We start from the raw sequence: 18,421 nt of genomic DNA on the forward strand, positions 1-18,421 counted from the left end.
TATTTTCACACACCGGAGGTCTTCCCGATCAAGCAGAGGGTCTGCCCTGGTACACGGAGGAACTCATTCTGTTTCCAGATCTACTGGTTTTCCACGTATGCCAGCCATTAGAGGCTTAGCTTTTAGGGGCAGAAATGGAAAAATGGAAGCTTTAAAAAAAACCCAGTTCCATCAATGAGTCTTCTTAAATTCAATTAATGTTTTTACTGTGTGTACATGTGTGTTCATATGTGCATGTGTATCCATGTTTGTGTATGTGTGTTGACATGTGTTTATGAATGTGTGTTCATATGTGCACGTGTATGTGTCTTTATGTGTGCTGACATGTGTATGAATGTATGTGCTTTTTGGTTTTTGACTATTAATCTATATTTTAATTATATATTATGTTTTAAAAAATCTTTATTTTACATATCAATCCCAGTTCCTTCTCCATTCCCACCTCCTGCTCCCCTCACCTTCCCCCCACTCTACCCCCATCTACTCCTCAGAGAGGATGAGGTCTCCCTTGGGAGTCAACAAAGTCTCTCACATCTCTTGAGGCAGGATTCCCCCTATATCTAGGTGAGCAAGGTATCCCCTCCATAGGAAAAGGGCTCCGAAAAGCCAGTTCATGCATTAAGGGATAAATACTGCTTCCATTGCAGTTCCGCAAACTGCCCAAGCCACACAACTGCCACCCACATTCAGAGGGCCTAGTTTGGTCATATGCAGCTTCCCCAACTCTCTCCGTAGTCAGTGAGCTCCCACTTGCATGGGTTAGCTGTTTCTGTGGATTTCCCCATCATGGTCTTGACCTTTTGCTCATATTATCGCTCCTCCCTCTCTACGACTGAAATCCAGGAGCTCGGTCCAGTGCTTAGCTGTGGACTCTGCATCTGCTTCCATCAGTTACTGGATTAAGTTCTATGATAACCATTAGGTAATCATCAATCTGATTACAGGGCAAGGGCAGTTAAGGCACCCTCTCCACTATTTCTTAGATTCTTAGCTGGGGTCATCCTTGCAGATTCCTGGGAATTTCCCTAGCGTCAGGTTTCTTGCTAACCTCATAAGGGCTCCCTCTATTAAGATATCTCTTCCCTTGCTTTCGCTCTCTGTCCTTCCCCCAAATCAACCTTCTGAATCCCTCATGTCCTCCTCCCTCCTCCCCTTCTGTTCTCCCCCTTCCCCCATGCTCCCAATGTACTCAGGAGATCTTGTCTGTTTTCCCTTCCCAGGGGCATTCATGTATGTATCTCTTAGGCTCCTCCTTGTTTCTTGGTTTTTCTGGGGCTGCAGACTATAGACTGGTCATCCTTTGCTTTATGTCTAATATCCACTTATGAGTGAGTACATACCATGTTTGTCTTTCTGTGTCTGGGTTACCTCATTCAAGATTTTTCTTTCTAGTTCCATCCATTTGCCTGCAAATTTCAAGGTGTCATTATTTTTTATAGCTGAGTAATACTCCATTGTGTAAATGTACCACATTTTCTTTATCCATTCTTTAGTTGAGGGGTATCTAGGTTGTTTCCAGGTTCTGGCTATTACAAATAATGCTTCTATAAACATAGTTGAGCACATGTCCTTGTAGCATGAGTGTGCATCCTTTGTGTATGTGCCTAAGAGTGGTATTGCTGGGTCTTGAGGTAGATTGATTCCCAATTTTCTGAGAAACCACCATACTGATTTCCAGAGTGGTTGTACAAGTTTGCATTTCCACCAGCAATGGATGAGTGTTCCCTTACCCCACATCCTCTCTAGCATAAGTTGTCATTGATGTCTTTGATCTCGGTCCTTCTGTCAGGTGTGAGATGGACTCTCAGAGTTGTTTTGATTTGCATTTCCCTGATAGCTAAGGATGTCGAGCAATTCCTTAAGTGTCTTTCGCCATTTGAGAATTCTCAGTTTAGATCTGTGCCCCATATTTTAGTTTAATTATTTGGTATTTTAATATCTAGTTTCTTGAATTCTTTGTATATTTTGGAGATCAACCCTCTGTCAGACGTAGGGTTGATGAAGATTTTTTTCCCATTTTCTAGGCTGCCATTTTGTCTTGTAGACTGTGTCCCTTTGTCTTACAGAAGTTTCTCAGTTTTAGGAGGTCCCATTTATTAATTTTTGCTCTCAGTGCTACTGGGGTTATATTCAGGAAGTGGTCTCCTGTGCCAGTACATTCAAGGCTACCTCCCACTTTCTATTCTATGAGGTTCAGTGTGGCTGGATTTATGTTGAGGTCTTTGATCCATTTGGACTTGAGTTTTGTGCGTGGGGATAGATGCAAATCTATTTGCATTCTTCTACATGTCGATATCCAATTATGCCAGCACCGTTTGTTGAAGATGCTCTTTTTTCCATTGCATAATTTTAGCTTCTTTGTTAAAAATCAGGTGTTCACAGATGTGTGAATTAATATCAGGGTCTTCTATTCAATTCCATTGTTCCACCTGCCTGTTTTTTTTTTTTTTTTTTTTTTTTTTTTTTTTTTTTTTGCCAATAGTAAGCTGTTTTCATTACTATAGTTCTATAGTAGAACTTAAAGTCAGGGACTGTGATGCCTCCAAAAGTTCCTTTATTATACAGGATTGTTTTGGCTATCCTGGTTTTTTTTTTTATTTTTCCATATGAAGTTGAGTTTTGTTATTTCAAGGTCTGTGAATAATTTTTCTGGGATTTGGATGGTGATTGCATTGAATCTGTAGATTGCTTTTGGTAAATTGCCATTTTTGCTATGTTGGTCCTACCTATCCAAGAGCATGGGAAAATTTTCCATTTTCTGATATCTTCTTCAGTTAATTTCTTCAAAGACTTAATGTTTCTTGCCATACAGGTCTTTCACTTCTTTGGTTAGAGTTACCCCAAGATATTTTATGTTGTTTGTAGCTATTATGAAGGGTGATGTTTTTTTCCTCCAGTTGGTACTGGTGGGGCCTGTGGCTTAGGTGGTCACTTTTCCTCCAAGTGCAGGTGGGTCCATGATTCTGGTGGTCACTTGATGCATCTCTGGGACTCCTCCAGGTGTAGGTGGTGCCCAGATGCCATGTGGGGATGGTTGGGGGTGTGTGTGGGGCTGTTCCCATGTCTCTGGGGCTTCTCTGGGTGGGGGTGGGGCATGGAATGTGCCTCCAAGGGCTGCAGACACCTCATATATGTGTGTTTGTATGTGCATGTGTGTTTACATGCATGTATATATGCGTGTATAGGTATGTATTTGTATTCGTGTGTGTATGTGTGTTCAGTGCTTGGTGTGAACAAATTCTTGTTGAGTTGCTAATGAGCTCTCTGGTTGACTTTCAGTTTTATGTATGGAGAGCTGACCGATAAGGACACCATTGAAAAGGTGCGCCAGACCTTTGAGAACTACGAGATGAATTCCTTTGAAATCCTGATGTACAAGAAGAACAGTGAGTATAAGAAAGCTCTGGGCTCTGCTTTCATGTGCTTAGAGAGGTGTTGCCTCATCTCTGTGGCTGTTTGGATTTTCTTCTTCCCCCTCATCTAGTTACTGGAAGTAATTGTGTGTGGCTTACTAATTAGGACTTCATCTGTTTTTCTCTTAACTCAGTGTTTTCCCCATTGGTTTATTTATGAACTGTTAGTGGAAGGTGCCAGGAGTTCTCGTGATGACCCCAGCAGGCAGTGCTAAAAACAGGGCATTGTGCATTTTGATGGCAGAAGTCACAAAATAATCCCACACTAGTTCAAAATTATGAATAATAAAGGGTTATTTATTTAGGGGAGACTCACAGATCACTGTCCTTGATCACAGTTCTCTGCACAAATGGGGAACAGGAACGGAGTATAGAACAGGAACGGAGTCTAGCAGCCGGAAGCAAGAGTCGGAAGCAAGAGAAAGAGAGAGAGAGCAAGCAAGCATGCGCGTGTGCGCATGCACACACACACACTTTACAGCTGCATTTATTGTATAAGAGACCACGCCCACATGGGCTGGTATCTTAAATGCTATTGGCTGAAGGAGCGGAATGTGCTCCACAGCAGCCTTTGCGTTGGCCACAATTACTTCCACCAAGTACATAATGAAGTCTGTAGCCATGCACTCTGTAGAACTTGTTTTTCTCTTAGGAGGCTTCTTGCTCAGCAGAGGTGAGCTCTCCCAAGAAGTGAGAAAGGTGGAACACATGGCCACAGCAAGACTCCTTGGTTCTGTCTTGGGGATTGTGCTATGGATCAAATCCAGAGATTCATGTGTGCTAGGCAGGCATTCTACTAACTGAGCCACATCCTCAGCCCCTGGTTCTGTTATTAAAAACTACTTTGTTTATAAAGAATTCTACTCTTTGATTGAGGAAAACACCTAATGTCAACCTTTAGTCTACTCATACCTATGTATACACATGTGTACCACATGCATGTATATACAACACAGGCAAAAGAATGCCACACACACATGCATACACACAAGCCAGTGAAGAATCCCCTTTTTTACAGAAGTAAGGTTGATTGGCAAGCTATTGGTTCAATTAACATTTCTGGAGTGACCCCAAATTAAACAAAATTCAAGATAAAAAAAGGAAGAAAATAAAATGAGGAAAATGAAAAAAGATAAGGAATTAAGAATCTCATAATGGAAGCTGCAGTGGGATCCAGCAAGTCACGCTGTATACCATGCTGTCCTTGCATCTCTGCTTGCAAGTGTTAATTGGGAAGAGTCCTCAGTCTGGTTTGAGGCCTCTGGTCTCCACTACACATTTCATGCTGGGCCCCACTAGGACTCCTCCTGGATACCCTGCTGCCTCCCTGTGTTGTGGAGATCCTTCAGCTTTGAGCCTGTGGATCAGGTCCCTTCGCATGCTCCAGCAGACCGTAGATGGGTGGAAGATGTGACTGGCCAAGTCATAACCCGGGGTCTGGGCCTGAGCTGTTGCAGAGTTGGTTTGTCAGATGGCAAATGTGGACATCTTGCCCATGGTCACAATTGCAGGGCTGGCTCACTTATACTTGGACTAACAGGGTTGGTTCTTTTGTCCTGCCCTGGAGAGGTGCAGCTGGTGGGTGTCAGGGATGGCTCTCCCACCTGCCTCTGGCATTGATGTGTGGGGAGAGAGCACTTCTCCCCTGCCCCTGTCACCACAAGACAGATAGGTAATGGGGTCAGCTCTCCCATGGCCACAGTTTCGGGTTCTCCCACACCTGCATTAACAGTGCTGGCTCAATTGTGCTGCCTGGTGAGGTGCAGGGCCTGATCTCCCAAGTGTTGCTCCTGGTGGAGGTCAGGGATGGCTCTTGCATACTCGTGACCACAGGGTCAGCTCTCCCACCTGCCTCAGGCATTGATGGACAGGGGAGACAACTCTCTTCTGCTCATGTTACCACATCCCTGCAGATGGGAATGGGGGACATGTCAGGGGCCATGAGAGTGACAACAGGTAACAACTGGTGTCCAGATGTCAGCCCACCAGAAGAGTGGTTATCTATGGAGGTTAATCCTGCCCAGGCAAGGCCTGCAGGACCATCACCTCTGGAAACCATTGGTCACTTTTGCTAAAGCAACTTGGTGTCTCCCCAATACCTGCACTGTGGTGTGTAATCTCATGTGATGTGTATGTGTAATCTCATGATTGCATCTCAATCTGTGAGCACATATATCTGTGGGTGGTCAGGAAGATGACTTTTCATATGAATATATACACACACACATACACATACCATATATATATATATATATATATATATATATATATATATATATATGTCTTGATATGTAGACTATATCCTGGGACATGCTTCATAGCTGGATCTATTTGACCCCCAAGGACTGTGGACACTTAGAAGCCTGCCTTGTTCTTTTGCTTATTGGGTGACTTTCCCCCTACTCTGTGGGATACCCGGTGAGATTTAGTCACACAGTCAAAAACCTTGGTTCCCACAGTCAAATCTCCACTCCTTTCCCTGAAATAAAGCCTAGAGGACAGCTCCCTGCCATTACCTTTTATTTGACAGGACATTTATTCAGGAGAGGAATCTTTCAAATAGATCACATTCAGGACATCAAAGATAGGGCTCTGGCCTGTCCAACCTTGCTTGATTCTTAGTCCTTCCTGATGCAGAGATTAGGTATCCCAAATTCTACTGCATCCAACTTGGGAAAGTGCTAACCTCAGCTGACCCCCAGCTCTAACCCAGAAAGCTGTTAGTTCCCTACACCTACCCTCACCTCAGTTTACTGGTGCAGATTTTAACCTGGGAATGGAGCATCATGCATGGGCTTCCCTTCTCCCTTCTTAGAATGTAAAACCTCCTCTATGGCCCTCCCTGGGCCATAAAGAAGCTGACAGTGTCATTTGGGACAGCTCTTGTCTGTTTTATGACCCTGAGAAATTAGGGCCTTGTAACATTGCCTTTACCAGAGAATTTGAGTGTGTGTGTCTGTGTGTAAACTAGACACTTTGGAGCATGGCAGAGCAATAAAGAAACTGTCATGAAGAAGTATAGAGTGAGTTTGTTCCCCCTCAGATAACCGGAGAAAAAAGTCCCTTTCGCGTCTTGTAGCTTCCGATCTGGACCCCGAGAGGGCATTGGAGCTGGCCCTCAAATAGCCCCTCATTAGGAACAGCTGTTCCATGCTCGCCATTTCGGGCCTGGCTCACCCACAGCTCCACTAACAGGGTTGGCTCTATTGTGCTGCCCTGGTGAGGTGCAGGGTCTGCTCTCCCCAGTGTTGCAGCTGGTGGGGGTGAGATTTCACCTTTCATTCCTCCTGGTGGGCACAGGCCCCAGAGGTAGTAACGATAGGAGAGGGGGCTCCCAGCTCTCTGAGTCTGAGGCCCTGCATGGTGAGCTCTTCATTGCACCGGAAGTGACTCTGATGTTAGGAGTTTGAGCTTTTGGAAGGCAGGAGCTCTCCACGCATGCTGACTAGTTCATCTGCTTGGCCACCTCTCCCACATCCACACCTCTCCCACACTAGGGATTGTGGAAGGCTTATGAGGGACAGATGGCAGCTTCTGAAGTGGCGTGCTGACCTGAGCTCAGCTGTGAGGCTGATGCTAAAACTCTTCAAGAGTAACTGTGTCACACCTGAGTTTCACTTCTGGGGAAACTTGGAAGCTAGGAATGCTGAGAGCCACGCAGAGGGTGGAGGCCTGGGTTGTGAAGTTTCAGAGGAAGGTTTAAAGACTCCATCAGGGCCATTTGTTATTTTGAACTAAGATCCGGTGGTTCTGGTTAGCTGGGGCTGAAGAATCAGCTGTGATGAACAAGGTGCCAGAACTAGTAAATCAAAGGCTTGCTTTATTGGGATGCTTGATGCTGGTTGGGCTGGAGCTAAGAAATAGGTGGTGATTAAGAAGAGACCAGTGTCACTGAGGTGAAATCTTCTGGGAAATGTTTCCTGAGAGCACAGAGAGGCTGTGTTCAAGGAGCAGCCACAGTTGTGCCTTGTGCTGGCAGCTGAACTTGAGAATGTGTGAGAGTCATCCAGGTGGTACTGGTTTTGAAGGCATGAAGGGGTCATGGAGAGCAGCTAAGGCTTGGCACTGTGATAGGCCAGGAGAGGCCATTGGTGAAGCTCCAGCCTCAGTGGCAGTTGAAGGCCCAGGACTGAAGGGGTCATGCAGAGAAGTTGAGGCTTGGCATCATGAAAGTCTAAGAGAGGCTATTGGTATAAGTATAGTCCAGTTGCAGCAGAAGCCTCCAGCATTTTGGAGATGCTGGCATTATAGGATGACCACCAAGAACAGCAGCAGTGGAGTGGAGCCAGCCGGAGTCTAGAACACAGGCTACGTGTGCTGCAGAGGGCAGGGCTGGAGCAGTGACCCAAGGCCTTTGGTGGATCCTAGCCAATGGATGGTTGGAATTTGGTTTTGCTTTGATTTGATTATGACTGTGCCCTGATTTTTCCCTCTTGAAGTAAGCAAGTGTTTTACTGGAGCCCACAGTTGAGAGACTTGAATTGTAAAAGACTTTGGACTTTAAAAGAGATTGGTTGTTTTAAAGGGACTGACATTTTAATGTGTTTGAATTTGTAAGGACTGTGGGGCTTCTAAAATAATTTATGCTTTTAGTGTGAGATCTTGGAAATTAAGAAAGCAAAGGTTGTGGCTTAATATTGACGTGTTCCTGTGTCGAATTGACAAGTTGTACTGGGTGGTTTTGTGTCAACTTGACACAAGCTAGAGTCACCAGAGAGGAAGGAGCCTCAGTTTAGGAAATGCCTCCATGATATCCAGCTGCAAGGCATTTCACGGTGGGTGGTGCCATCCCTGGGCTTGTGGTCCTGGTTTCTATGCAAAAGCAGGTTGAGTGAGCCAGGGTAAGCAAACCAATTAACAGCGTCCTTCCTTGGCTTCTGCATCTCCTCCTGCCTCCAGGATTCTGTCTCTCTGAGTTCTTGTCCTGACTTCCTTCAGTGATGAACAGCAATATGGAAGTGTCAGTCAAACAAACCCCTTCTTCCACGACTTACTTTTTGGTCCCTCTGTCTTGTTACAGCAATAGAAACCCTAACTAAGACAGGGGTCAAAGAACTCTTGTCACAGGGTCGCCTAAGACCGTTGGAAAACACAGATGCTTAAATTAGAATTCATAACAGTAGGAAAATTACAGTTATGATTTAGCAATGAAATAATTTTATGGTTGTACATTTGGAGGGGAGGGTCACCACAGCTTGAGGAACTGTATTGGAGGGTCACAGTGTTAGAAAGGTTGAGGATTACTGCTTCAGGAGATAGAATCTTGATAGAGGAAATACATCACTCGGGGTGGGTGTTGAGGTGTTATAGCCTGCCCCTGCCCCCGCTGGTGCCAGCCCCGTGCCTCTGCTGCTGGATCTTCTCTGCCATGATGGACCCTCTTGTCCTTGAAACTGAGAGCCAATAGGCCATTTCTCCTCGAAGCTGTCGTTGAGGTATTTTATATCAACAACAGGAAGGAAGCTAACACACTGGGCATTTACAAGGCTTTACCATTTCCTTATTAACAACAACACTGGTCTGGGCGTAATGATGCTCTCCTGTATCCCCAGCACTCAGGAGGATGAGGCAGGAGGCCTGAGTTTGAGGCCAGCCTGAGCTGCATATCGAGATATCAAAAAACCAAAACCGAAACAAAACCAAACCCATGGAAACAAAACAGACCCGATGCTAAGGCGAATGCCGGCAGGCAGGTGTTCTGTTGACACCGTCTGCTGGAGGATGGCAATTGTGGTATCAAAGATGCTTGTTCCTGAGACTTGCCAAGTGGCGGCTTTCCACCGTGCAGACAGTCTGCGGAGTGCGGGAGGCTGACTCACTGCGCCTCCTGAGCGTGAAGACTGACTTTCAAATGATCAAACCGTCCGCAATTGTCAACATTTAGCACCAGTGAGACTGAATTGCTTTGCTTCCTTTCTGTCCTAGTAAAGGTCCTATTGCTGTGAAGAGACACCATGACCACAGCAACTCTTACAAAGGAAAACGTTATAATTGGGGCTGGCTCACAGCTCAGAGGTTTACTCCATTATCGTCATGGTAGGAAGCATGGTCACATGCAGCAGGCATGGAGCTGCAGAGGAGGCTGAGAGGTCTGTATCTGAATGGCAGGCAGCAGGAAGAGCAAGTGATCCAGTAGGCCTGGCTTGAGCTTCTGCGACCTCAAACTCCCACCCCCACCCCAGTGACACACTTCCTCCAGCAAGGCCACACCTACTCCAATAAGGTCACACCACCGATGTTACTTCCCATGAGTCTATGGGGCCTTTTTCATTTAGACTCCCACTCTACTCATTAAAGTCACAATTTTAATGTTACCTGTTCAGATTCTAGGTCTACCTAGTCTATTTAATTCTAGTGATTTTCCCACTGGTATTTGTAAGCCTTTTAATCTTTTGAACACGTATGTGTGTGCATGTCTGCCCGTGTAATGTGTACGGGGGATACCCATGTGTACAAATGGATGTGTACGTGGAGGCCAGCAGTTGATATGTGGCATCTTCCTTGGTCGCCACTCTGTTTACTGAGGCAGTCTCCCACTGAAATAGGAGCTCAGGGATGCTGGCTAGCTCACTAGGGGATTCCCATCTCTGTCTCCTGAGCGCTGGGTTAAAGTGTTTTGTGCAAGTTCTGGGCCTTGAACTCCAGTCCTCACGCTTGCCTGGCAAGGTCTTTACCCACTGAGCCATCATCTCCCCTGCCATGTTGGCAGGCTCCCTGGAGTGTTGTGACATTTCTCTCTCTTTCTTACTCTTCAGTGTTTATGGAGATCTTCTAGTCACAGGCACCAGGTTTTGGTCCACCCTGTTGGGGAGCTGGGGGTGAGTAGCAAAAGGTTTCCGTGGAGTGGTCTGGAGTGAGAGTCGGGGTTTCATATGTTGGAAGATGGGTGATTTTGATTCTTTCCTGTCTGTTGGTTGGTCTGAAAGCCTGACGTTCCTACAGGGCTGTGTCTTTTGTCATTGTGCACACTCAGGAGGTTGCGTGGTTTTCGTGCAGTAATGATGATTATTATGAATGAGCCAAATTGGCAAAGTTTTATGTGCTCACTCTCATGCTGGCCTATCAGTTTCCTCATTTTTCAGACAAGAAAATCAAGAAATCTTACCTCTGAATAAAAGCCACGCAACTCTGACCAGTGGGTCGCCTGCTCCGCCCCCACTCCCGGCACACACACAGTGTGTGTGAGTCCCTGGTTTGAGGCTGGCTGGAGCAGCTGTCCAGGGTAAGGTGTCCTGCTCAGTGCTGCTGGGCCAGTGCTTGCAGAAGGAACTACTAGCCAAGTCACTATTGATTCCTATGGGCGACTCAGCCCTGACCATAGCTGAGCTGAGACACTCACGAGAGAAATAGCTGCTGCCTTGAGGAGCGGATGAGTGTGGAGACAAACGCACTTGCTTAAACAGTCATATTTTGTCCATTTTCATCAGGGCTCATCTTTTCTTTATTCTGTGAAAGATCCACTGATGTGCTGTGGCTATCAGTCTCAAATCAAACCACATGGAGAATTATTTTCCTCATTAAAATTCTCATATATATTTAGGAACTTAAACACACACACATACAAGTTAAAAATGTTTTTTGGAGACAGGGTCTCACTGTGTAGCCCCAGAGGGATTGAACTTTACGCTGTAGACCAGGTTGACCTCAAACTCACAGACATCTGCCTACTTCTGTCTCCAGAGTGCAGGGTTTAAAGGTCTGCACCACAAAGTCTGTCAGATGTGAGCTTTTTTCATATCAATGTTTTTTCTTATTTCTGAGTTTTATAGATTTTTTAGTGAGTTCTTTTTCTTATCCAAGTAATAAAAGTACTCCTCATCTTCTGCTCTGCTGCCCAAGTAGTTACATTAAAATGTTCTTTAGACTATTAAGCAGTTTTGAATGTGTTCTTATATATTATGTGATATTAGTATTTAAATTGATTTTATACATTGCTCATTGAATTGTCATAGTATTGTTAATTAAATAGTTCCAGTCTTCCTGATTTGAAATTCCCTTTTCTTCCTTTGTGTGTTCATGTGTGTGCAGGTGTTTGTGTGTGTATGCTTGTGTGTACACGCTTGTGTGTACACTTGCATGCATATGAGTATGAACATATGTGTACATGCGTGAGTGTGGAGGTCAAAGGACACTCTGCACTTCGTATTTTGAGATGGGGTCTGTCATTGGCCTACAGCTTCTGGAGCAGGCTGGCTGGTCAGTGAGCCCTGGGGAGTTTCCTGTCTCTGCTTGCCCAGTGCCTGGATTACATATGTGACCCGCTATGGCCAACATCTTTTGTATATGGGTCACGGCAAGTGTGAGTCAGATGCTCACACTTGTACAGGTCTATCTCCTGAGCCATCGCAGCAGCCCTACCGTTTTCTTGGTACAGCAACTCCTTTCATCTGTGTGTTTGTTTCTGCCTTCTTGTTCTGCTGTGTGTGTGGGTGCAATATCCGCGCACTTGGGCTTTTCCATACTTACTCCAGGGTTCAGGTCACTGTAGCTGGTGACGCCTCATTGTTATAGGTAGTCATGGTCATTGTCATCGTCATTTTCTGTTTCCCCTAAGCCAGGCTTACACCTTGATTTTTCTGTTTGAGAAGTCCACTTTATCAGGCTCTTGAGCACAGGGGGCGCCACCGAGGCTCTGACTGAAACTGCATTTTGTTTGTGCACTAAGCAGGAGGCCTGGCGTCTTACTCCGTTGTGCTGTCTCACCTACAAGCGCTGTGACTCTCCAATCATTTAGGTTTTTCTCTGTGTTTTTAATTGTGAGGAGACCTAAGCATTGATTTTTCTAACTTCCCCCTTGCTGTGGCTCAGATGGGCCCCCTCACCTCAGAACAGGGTGAGTTTCCTCTAACTCTTTGAGATATATTTTCTTTTAAGTCCTTCAAACAACCCTGGGGATTTCAGTCGTTAGAAGAAGAATTGGAAAGGAGGAAGGAAAAGGAAGTGCTAGTTTTAAACACCCGTGTATCACATATGTTTATTTTTACTTAATCTTAGGGAAGTTGGTTATCCCTCTTTTATAAGTGGGTAATTGATGTTGAGAGAAACTAAGCTGCCAGGCCAGGGCTCATTGTAAAAAGGGAAAGGACTTGGCCCTGGGCTTTGGGAGGCCACAGCCCCACCATCTATGCTGCCCAACGTTTCTGCATTTATCATTTGTCTTAGAGGATGCTAACCCCAGACAAACATCTGTTCCTGGGCCAGGTTGCTGCTCCTAAGGCCTGTTTCTAGACCTAGCAGTGTGGCCAGCATGATGCAGCCCTTCCCAAGAGCCAGACTTGCTAACATGGTCAAAGCAGCTTGGTCAGGCTAAGTGACTTACTTCCTTAGGAACGAGGATCAGAGTGAATAGAGGTGTCTGACCTGGAACTCACCTCCTACTGACTATCCGTATCCATGGACACGGGCGGACCCCTTTCCCAGCAACAGCAGCTGAATCTCCATCAGCAACTCTGTCAGGTGCTGCTTGCCTAGGCTCGCACACCCATCTTTCTTAGATGTAGAACAGAATGTTAAATGCTTGCTTTTCTCTGTATGTGCAAATCTGGACTCATTGCTAGCCTGAATCATGATGGAGTAATTTTGCACAGTTCTGGGCTCTGAGACCTCTGGAGTCCAATCTGCTCTGGTCTCTGCTAGCAAGATGATCAACCCAAAAGTCAAAGGGCTCCTGGCTTTCCTTAGGACCTCCAGAGATAGAGACGTGAGATAGGCTCCAGACTCTAGAAGGTCTATGTTCACTTGAAACAACTCTTTCATCTATTGTGGGTCCAAGTGATATTTCAGTTATGATCCCTTTGGGGGTTGCTTATCAGATATTTACATTACAGTTATGAAGTAGCAGCGAAATACTTTAGTGGTTGAGGGATCAGCACAACATGAGGAGCTGACTGTATTGAAGGGTCACAGCATTAGGAAGGTTGAAGATCATTGTACTAGATGAAAATGCTTTGCTGTGGGGAAGATGGGGTTGAAATCTCTGGTTGTACTGGAGGACTCCTGTTCTTTCTGGAGTATTTCCATACGTGAAAAGTTGATCTGTTCCACTTGCTATCTTGGTGATAGTTTGTGATGGAGGAAGGCCTGAGTGTCTGGAAAGACACTGCCATAGAACTGATTGATGTCTTTGGCCCATCTACCAGCAATGACTACCTGACATACAACATGCCATTGGGACGGGCATGCAGGGTAGTAAGACAGAGAAAGTAGGTCGAGACTCCTGTCCACAGACTGGACTATGATCTAGTGATCTAGTTAAGGAAATAGTCCCCAGTTACTTAGACTTTTTTTTTTTTTTGGAGGGGGCACAATTTCCTGTCCATTAACAGAATCAAGAGATAGAGACAAAAATGTCTCTGTTATGACCGAGAAAGCTAATCCTGGGGATATAGTTTGTATCTGTGGGGAAGGGTTCTATAAGTGGGCCCTGCAACACACAGACGTATCCACCTCTCACGGGTAGCACGAACGAATCATAGGCCTCTCCTCCACCAGTCCTCACCCTGCCCTTTGTGTCTCCTCCCACCGCTTATAAAACAGGGGAGCAGAGTTCTTGTCTCCTAAATTACCAACCCTTTCCTCATGAGGTTACATGGAAAGATGTCCCTCCGAGGGAAACTGCACACCAGGAGCAGGAGGTTCCTGCCTCTTTACTAGCCCTGGGGACCACCTCGAGATGAACTCTACAGCAATGTGAATTTTTGATACCAGCTGTCTATTTAGACAGAAAGGAAACGATCAGAATGATAAGTGTTTAATCAGGGAGCATTTATTTCTGAAATGACAGTGAGCAGAACTGGGCAGAGAGAGGCAGAGCTTTACCAATGCCTCTGTTGAATTGGGGGGAGTTCATGATGAGCTGGAACTCTGGAAAAGGGACAGAGGCTCCCTAACATGATGAATGTGGGTACCCTCAAGATCTCGGAGTACTGGGCTCTTGGCAGCTGGAATATAAATACGCAATGCGGTCCTACCGAACTGGCCCGAGGCATCGGGCCCAGCTTGCTGTGCAGTGCAGGGGAGGCTCTGAGGACTGAAGCCCTACAGGAAGTGGGGCTGTGAGGAAGATGCCTAGGTGAGGCTCCTGCTCTCCACAGGGGTGTGGCTCCTCCCATCTGGTTTGACACTAGAGTGATAAAGTAGGAGTAGTTCCTGATTTCCATTTCAAAAAAGCCTCGTGGAGTTTTCTTTGGAGCAAAAGGATGGTGTTTGCTCTGTGTTGACAGCTAGAATGTGGCCAGGTGTGGCTTGGCACGGTCACACTGTCTTTTCGGTTTACTCTTGCTCACTTCAGGGTGAAAGGTTTCAGGTCCCACAGGTTCTGCAGAGGCCCCGAAGATGTAGTTACAGAAGCTTTCTAAAAACAGTGGGCAATTCCAAGGTCATGGTTTTCTTGGTTTTGAAATGCTATTCTTTTTGAACTGTGGATTTTCCTTCAAAACCTGACAGTTAAAATTATGCAGAGGGAAAGAAGATGAACATCAACCATGGGTGTGTATTTTGGTAACCAACATGGCATATTTTCACTTGATCTATTTTCTGACTGCTTTTACAGTTTAGGGTTATTCATACTTGCACACAAATTCAGTTTTTGGCCCATGCTTGCTCAAGCGTGCGCATGAAACGATAGCTTCACAGGTTGCACTGGACAGTGGCATCCTCAGCCAAGGAAAGAGTCTGTGCTTGGCAGTGCCCTGTACTCTGTGTTACCCTGTGCTCTCAGAAGCCTTCAGTTCTCTGTTCTGTGAGATTTCAGACGCTGTCCCCACTGTGTAGCTGTGTGGTCACTCTGCAAGACTTCATTCCGCAAGGAAGGGGTAACTGTGGGATTCTCCCACGCCTGAAGTAACAAGAGCATTTAACAGTGAATTCATATTCATATATGTTCCCGCCCAAGTTTGATCCTCCAGCCCCTCTGATGAGGCTGCAGACAACCAACTGACCACCCTTTTGATGTTCCCTTCAGGGACACCTGTGTGGTTTTTTGTGAAGATTGCGCCAATCCGGAATGAGCAGGATAAAGTGGTTCTGTTCCTCTGTACCTTCAGCGACATAACCGCATTCAAGCAGCCGATCGAGGATGACTCATGCAAAGGTTCGTAATCTGACTTGCGCAAGTGCATTTAAGACAGTTTTGTCCCCCCTTGACTCTCGATTTTGCTACAGAAAATTCGAGGTTGCCAAGGCAATCTTGCTCAGAGATCAGGATTTAAATCTTAGTTTGTGTTGGGTATTATGTGATTCTGCATTGTGCCTGGGGAAGAGAGAGACAGAAAACCAAGCATTGCTTAGTAAAGCATTTAGAAGCTAACCATTTTACTGTTATGGTTTTGATGCAATAAAGCAGTCAGGCACATCTGACCGTACCAGGACTCTTCCAGGTTTTCCTCCCCTTTTCCTCCATCCCTCCCCCACTGGAGATTAAACATACGGTCTTGTGGATGCTAGGCAATCACTTCTGAAATGTTTTCACAGTCATGTGCATGGGTAGGCATGGCCATACCATGTTTATGACTTCCATGTGGATGTCTTGTGTCTGTCTGTAGATGGTTGCAGCCTCTTCTACTCAAAACAAGACATCAGGCCATGATAAACCCGAAAGGGGAGATGCCATGACCTGAGATGTTAGTAAATGGCTGTGTGTCTGCCTTGGTCTTGACACCAAAACATGGGCTAAACTAACGTATTTGAGCTGTCACAGACTTAGGGAAAAGTTAGATACACTCACACACCCTGCACCAGCCTCTGAACCCATGCATGTGTCTAAATGTGACTGTGTGTGCCTGGCCGCATTGTGCTTGCTAATTGATTTCAAACGTGGCATTACTGAGGCCAGGGACTCGAGTAACATTTCTGTAGGGGTCATCTGACTGGCTGTACGGCCTTAGATTTTCGCCAGATTGCAGTAGTGTATTGTTTGGGTAACAGCAGAGACTTTGGAAAGGAGATGACAGGATCGCTGGGAGAGTTAGACTCCTGCCGGGCCCAGCTCACTGGGCTATGAAGGGCAACATGCTGTTGCCAGGGGCTGAGATCACAGGCTATCTGAGTTCCTCTTTCAACTCCCCCTCCTGCAGTTTTCACGTAATTAACCAAGAGCCCAGCTATTTCATGTTGCCAGGCTACCTCCAGAGCTTGGCTCTTGAAGATTCCTAGGATACAGCTGAGAAATGCCAGCATAGTCCAGGGGAGAGGCAGGCTGGGGTGTGTTACCCTGGCTGTGACAAAGACTCTTACACGATCATCGTTGTGGCGGGAGGACCCATGTGTGCCCTCGGTCTGTGACTCTGAGGGTGTTTAAGATCCCGTCACCTTTAGACACGTGCATGGAGTTGAGATCAGAGTGCTGTGTGCACCAGTGTGTGCCCCCTTTTCCAGACTATGGTAGCTCAGAGTGTCCATTCCAGACAGCTCCCCAGTTTAAGACCCCCGTGGTGTCTCCTCCCCCAAGTCTCTCTCTCCTTCCAGGCGTCTCCCGGCCCAGTTTCTAGTTTTGATGTGGAAATCCCTCAGAGCAGCAGATAGTATATGGTGGCTCTCTGAGAACAGCTGCTTGCTTCTTTCAACCCACCAGACTCAAAAGGAACGCTTTAAGGGCATTCAGATACTTTGACAATTATTTTCCAAGTGTTTACTTAGACAATTTAAAACATGTGATCTGGCCATGTATGATGTTTTCTGCTGAGGCTGGTGGCATGTACTTACTGTTACTATAGTAGGAGAGGCACAGCCTTCCTAGAGAGTGCTCATGTGACACTGGGCAGTGTCCTGTGGTATCGCTGGCTGCAGATGCCTGTGCTCTGCTGGTGTGTGGCTGACCTTGTGTTTGTGTTTCTAGGTTGGGGGAAGTTTGCTCGGCTGACCAGAGCTCTGACAAGCAGTAGGGGTGTCCTGCAGCAGCTGGCCCCCAGCGTACAGAAGGGTGAGAATGTTCACAAGCACTCGCGCCTGGCAGAGGTAAGGGTGGGCAGAGCCCACCAGCCTTACTTCCTGGGGGCATATGGGCTGGTATGCCAGTGTGGAAGGGGACCCTTGGGATCCCCCCCTCAGCTTCTTGGCTGAGACGTTGGTTTGTCTGGATGCTATAAACTGTTCTCTGAAACCTGTTTTGGCTGTTGCGCTTTGCCGTGTGTAGCAGGGTGGAGAGAGGTGTCAGTTCACTTTTCTTAGGACACAGCAAGGAGCTGGAATTGCCTCTTATTTGTAAAGGAGACCTTTAAAACAACTTGTAAGCCACAGGTGGTTTCATCATTTTAGCAATGCATACTCTTCAAGGAAAACATGATACAGGAATCAAAAGGAAGAAAATGAAAATCTCCTGCACTCTCTGGCCATGTCGCATTATTTGGTGCACATTAAATGCTTCCCTCTGGACACAGTCCTATTCCTAAAGAGGAAGAACTCCACCTTTAATGTTTATGGGGCTGTGATGTATCTGAGAAAGGCCATGTCTTCCTTTCTTTATTGAGAAGAATCATTTGGATGGTGGTGGCAGCATTTATTTATTTATTGCTCATGATGTGGGGCTCAGCTTATGACTGAAAGATTGCTAAGCAAGGTCTTACAATTCACAGATGTTTTCTCTCTGTTTCTTCCTCTTGTTGATGAAGGGACTTTTGCTCCTGCTTGTCCCCCTTGCTGCTGTCATACGGCCCTCCTGGCTTCTGTGTTGCTCCTTTTATGTGTATCCCAGGCTGGCTTTTCCCGTTAATATCTACGTGTCAACTCCTTTATTACAAGTCGTTGCTTAACTACCATTTCCCCACGTAGCAGTCAGGGTTTTACCTGAGAAGTAGCTAAGAGATTCACTGCAAGGAACTAGCCTGTTTGATTGTGGTGTTTGGCTGTGCATACGGCTGGTCGGCATATTAGACACTCTTAGGAGGAGCCAAGGCTGAAGTGATGGGTAAATTCCTTCTTTCCTTGCATGTCTGTTGTTTTTCTCATTGCTGTGGCAAAATACTTAACAAAAGAAACTGGGGAGGGTTTGCTTTGGCCAAGGATTGAGGGAA

At 46.0% G+C, this 18,421-nt stretch overlaps 1 protein-coding gene across 2 annotated transcripts in view; it reads left to right on the plus strand.

Annotated features, from left to right (window-relative positions):
- The window catches only part of Kcnh1 (potassium voltage-gated channel subfamily H member 1), a 291,256-nt gene that overhangs the window by 32,023 nt on the left and 240,812 nt on the right, over positions 1-18,421 (plus strand). For both annotated transcript variants that reach the window (XM_075989494.1, XM_075989495.1), the window contains exons 3-5: positions 3,280-3,386; positions 15,376-15,504; positions 17,248-17,366. In XM_075989494.1, the coding sequence (XP_075845609.1) occupies positions 3,280-3,386; positions 15,376-15,504; positions 17,248-17,366 (355 nt within the window). The remainder of the gene's footprint in view (positions 1-3,279; positions 3,387-15,375; positions 15,505-17,247; positions 17,367-18,421) is intronic.

The sequence above is a fragment of the Microtus pennsylvanicus genome, chromosome 10, assembly GCF_037038515.1.
Source record: "Microtus pennsylvanicus isolate mMicPen1 chromosome 10, mMicPen1.hap1, whole genome shotgun sequence".
Classification (NCBI taxonomy): Eukaryota; Metazoa; Chordata; class Mammalia; order Rodentia; family Cricetidae; genus Microtus; species Microtus pennsylvanicus.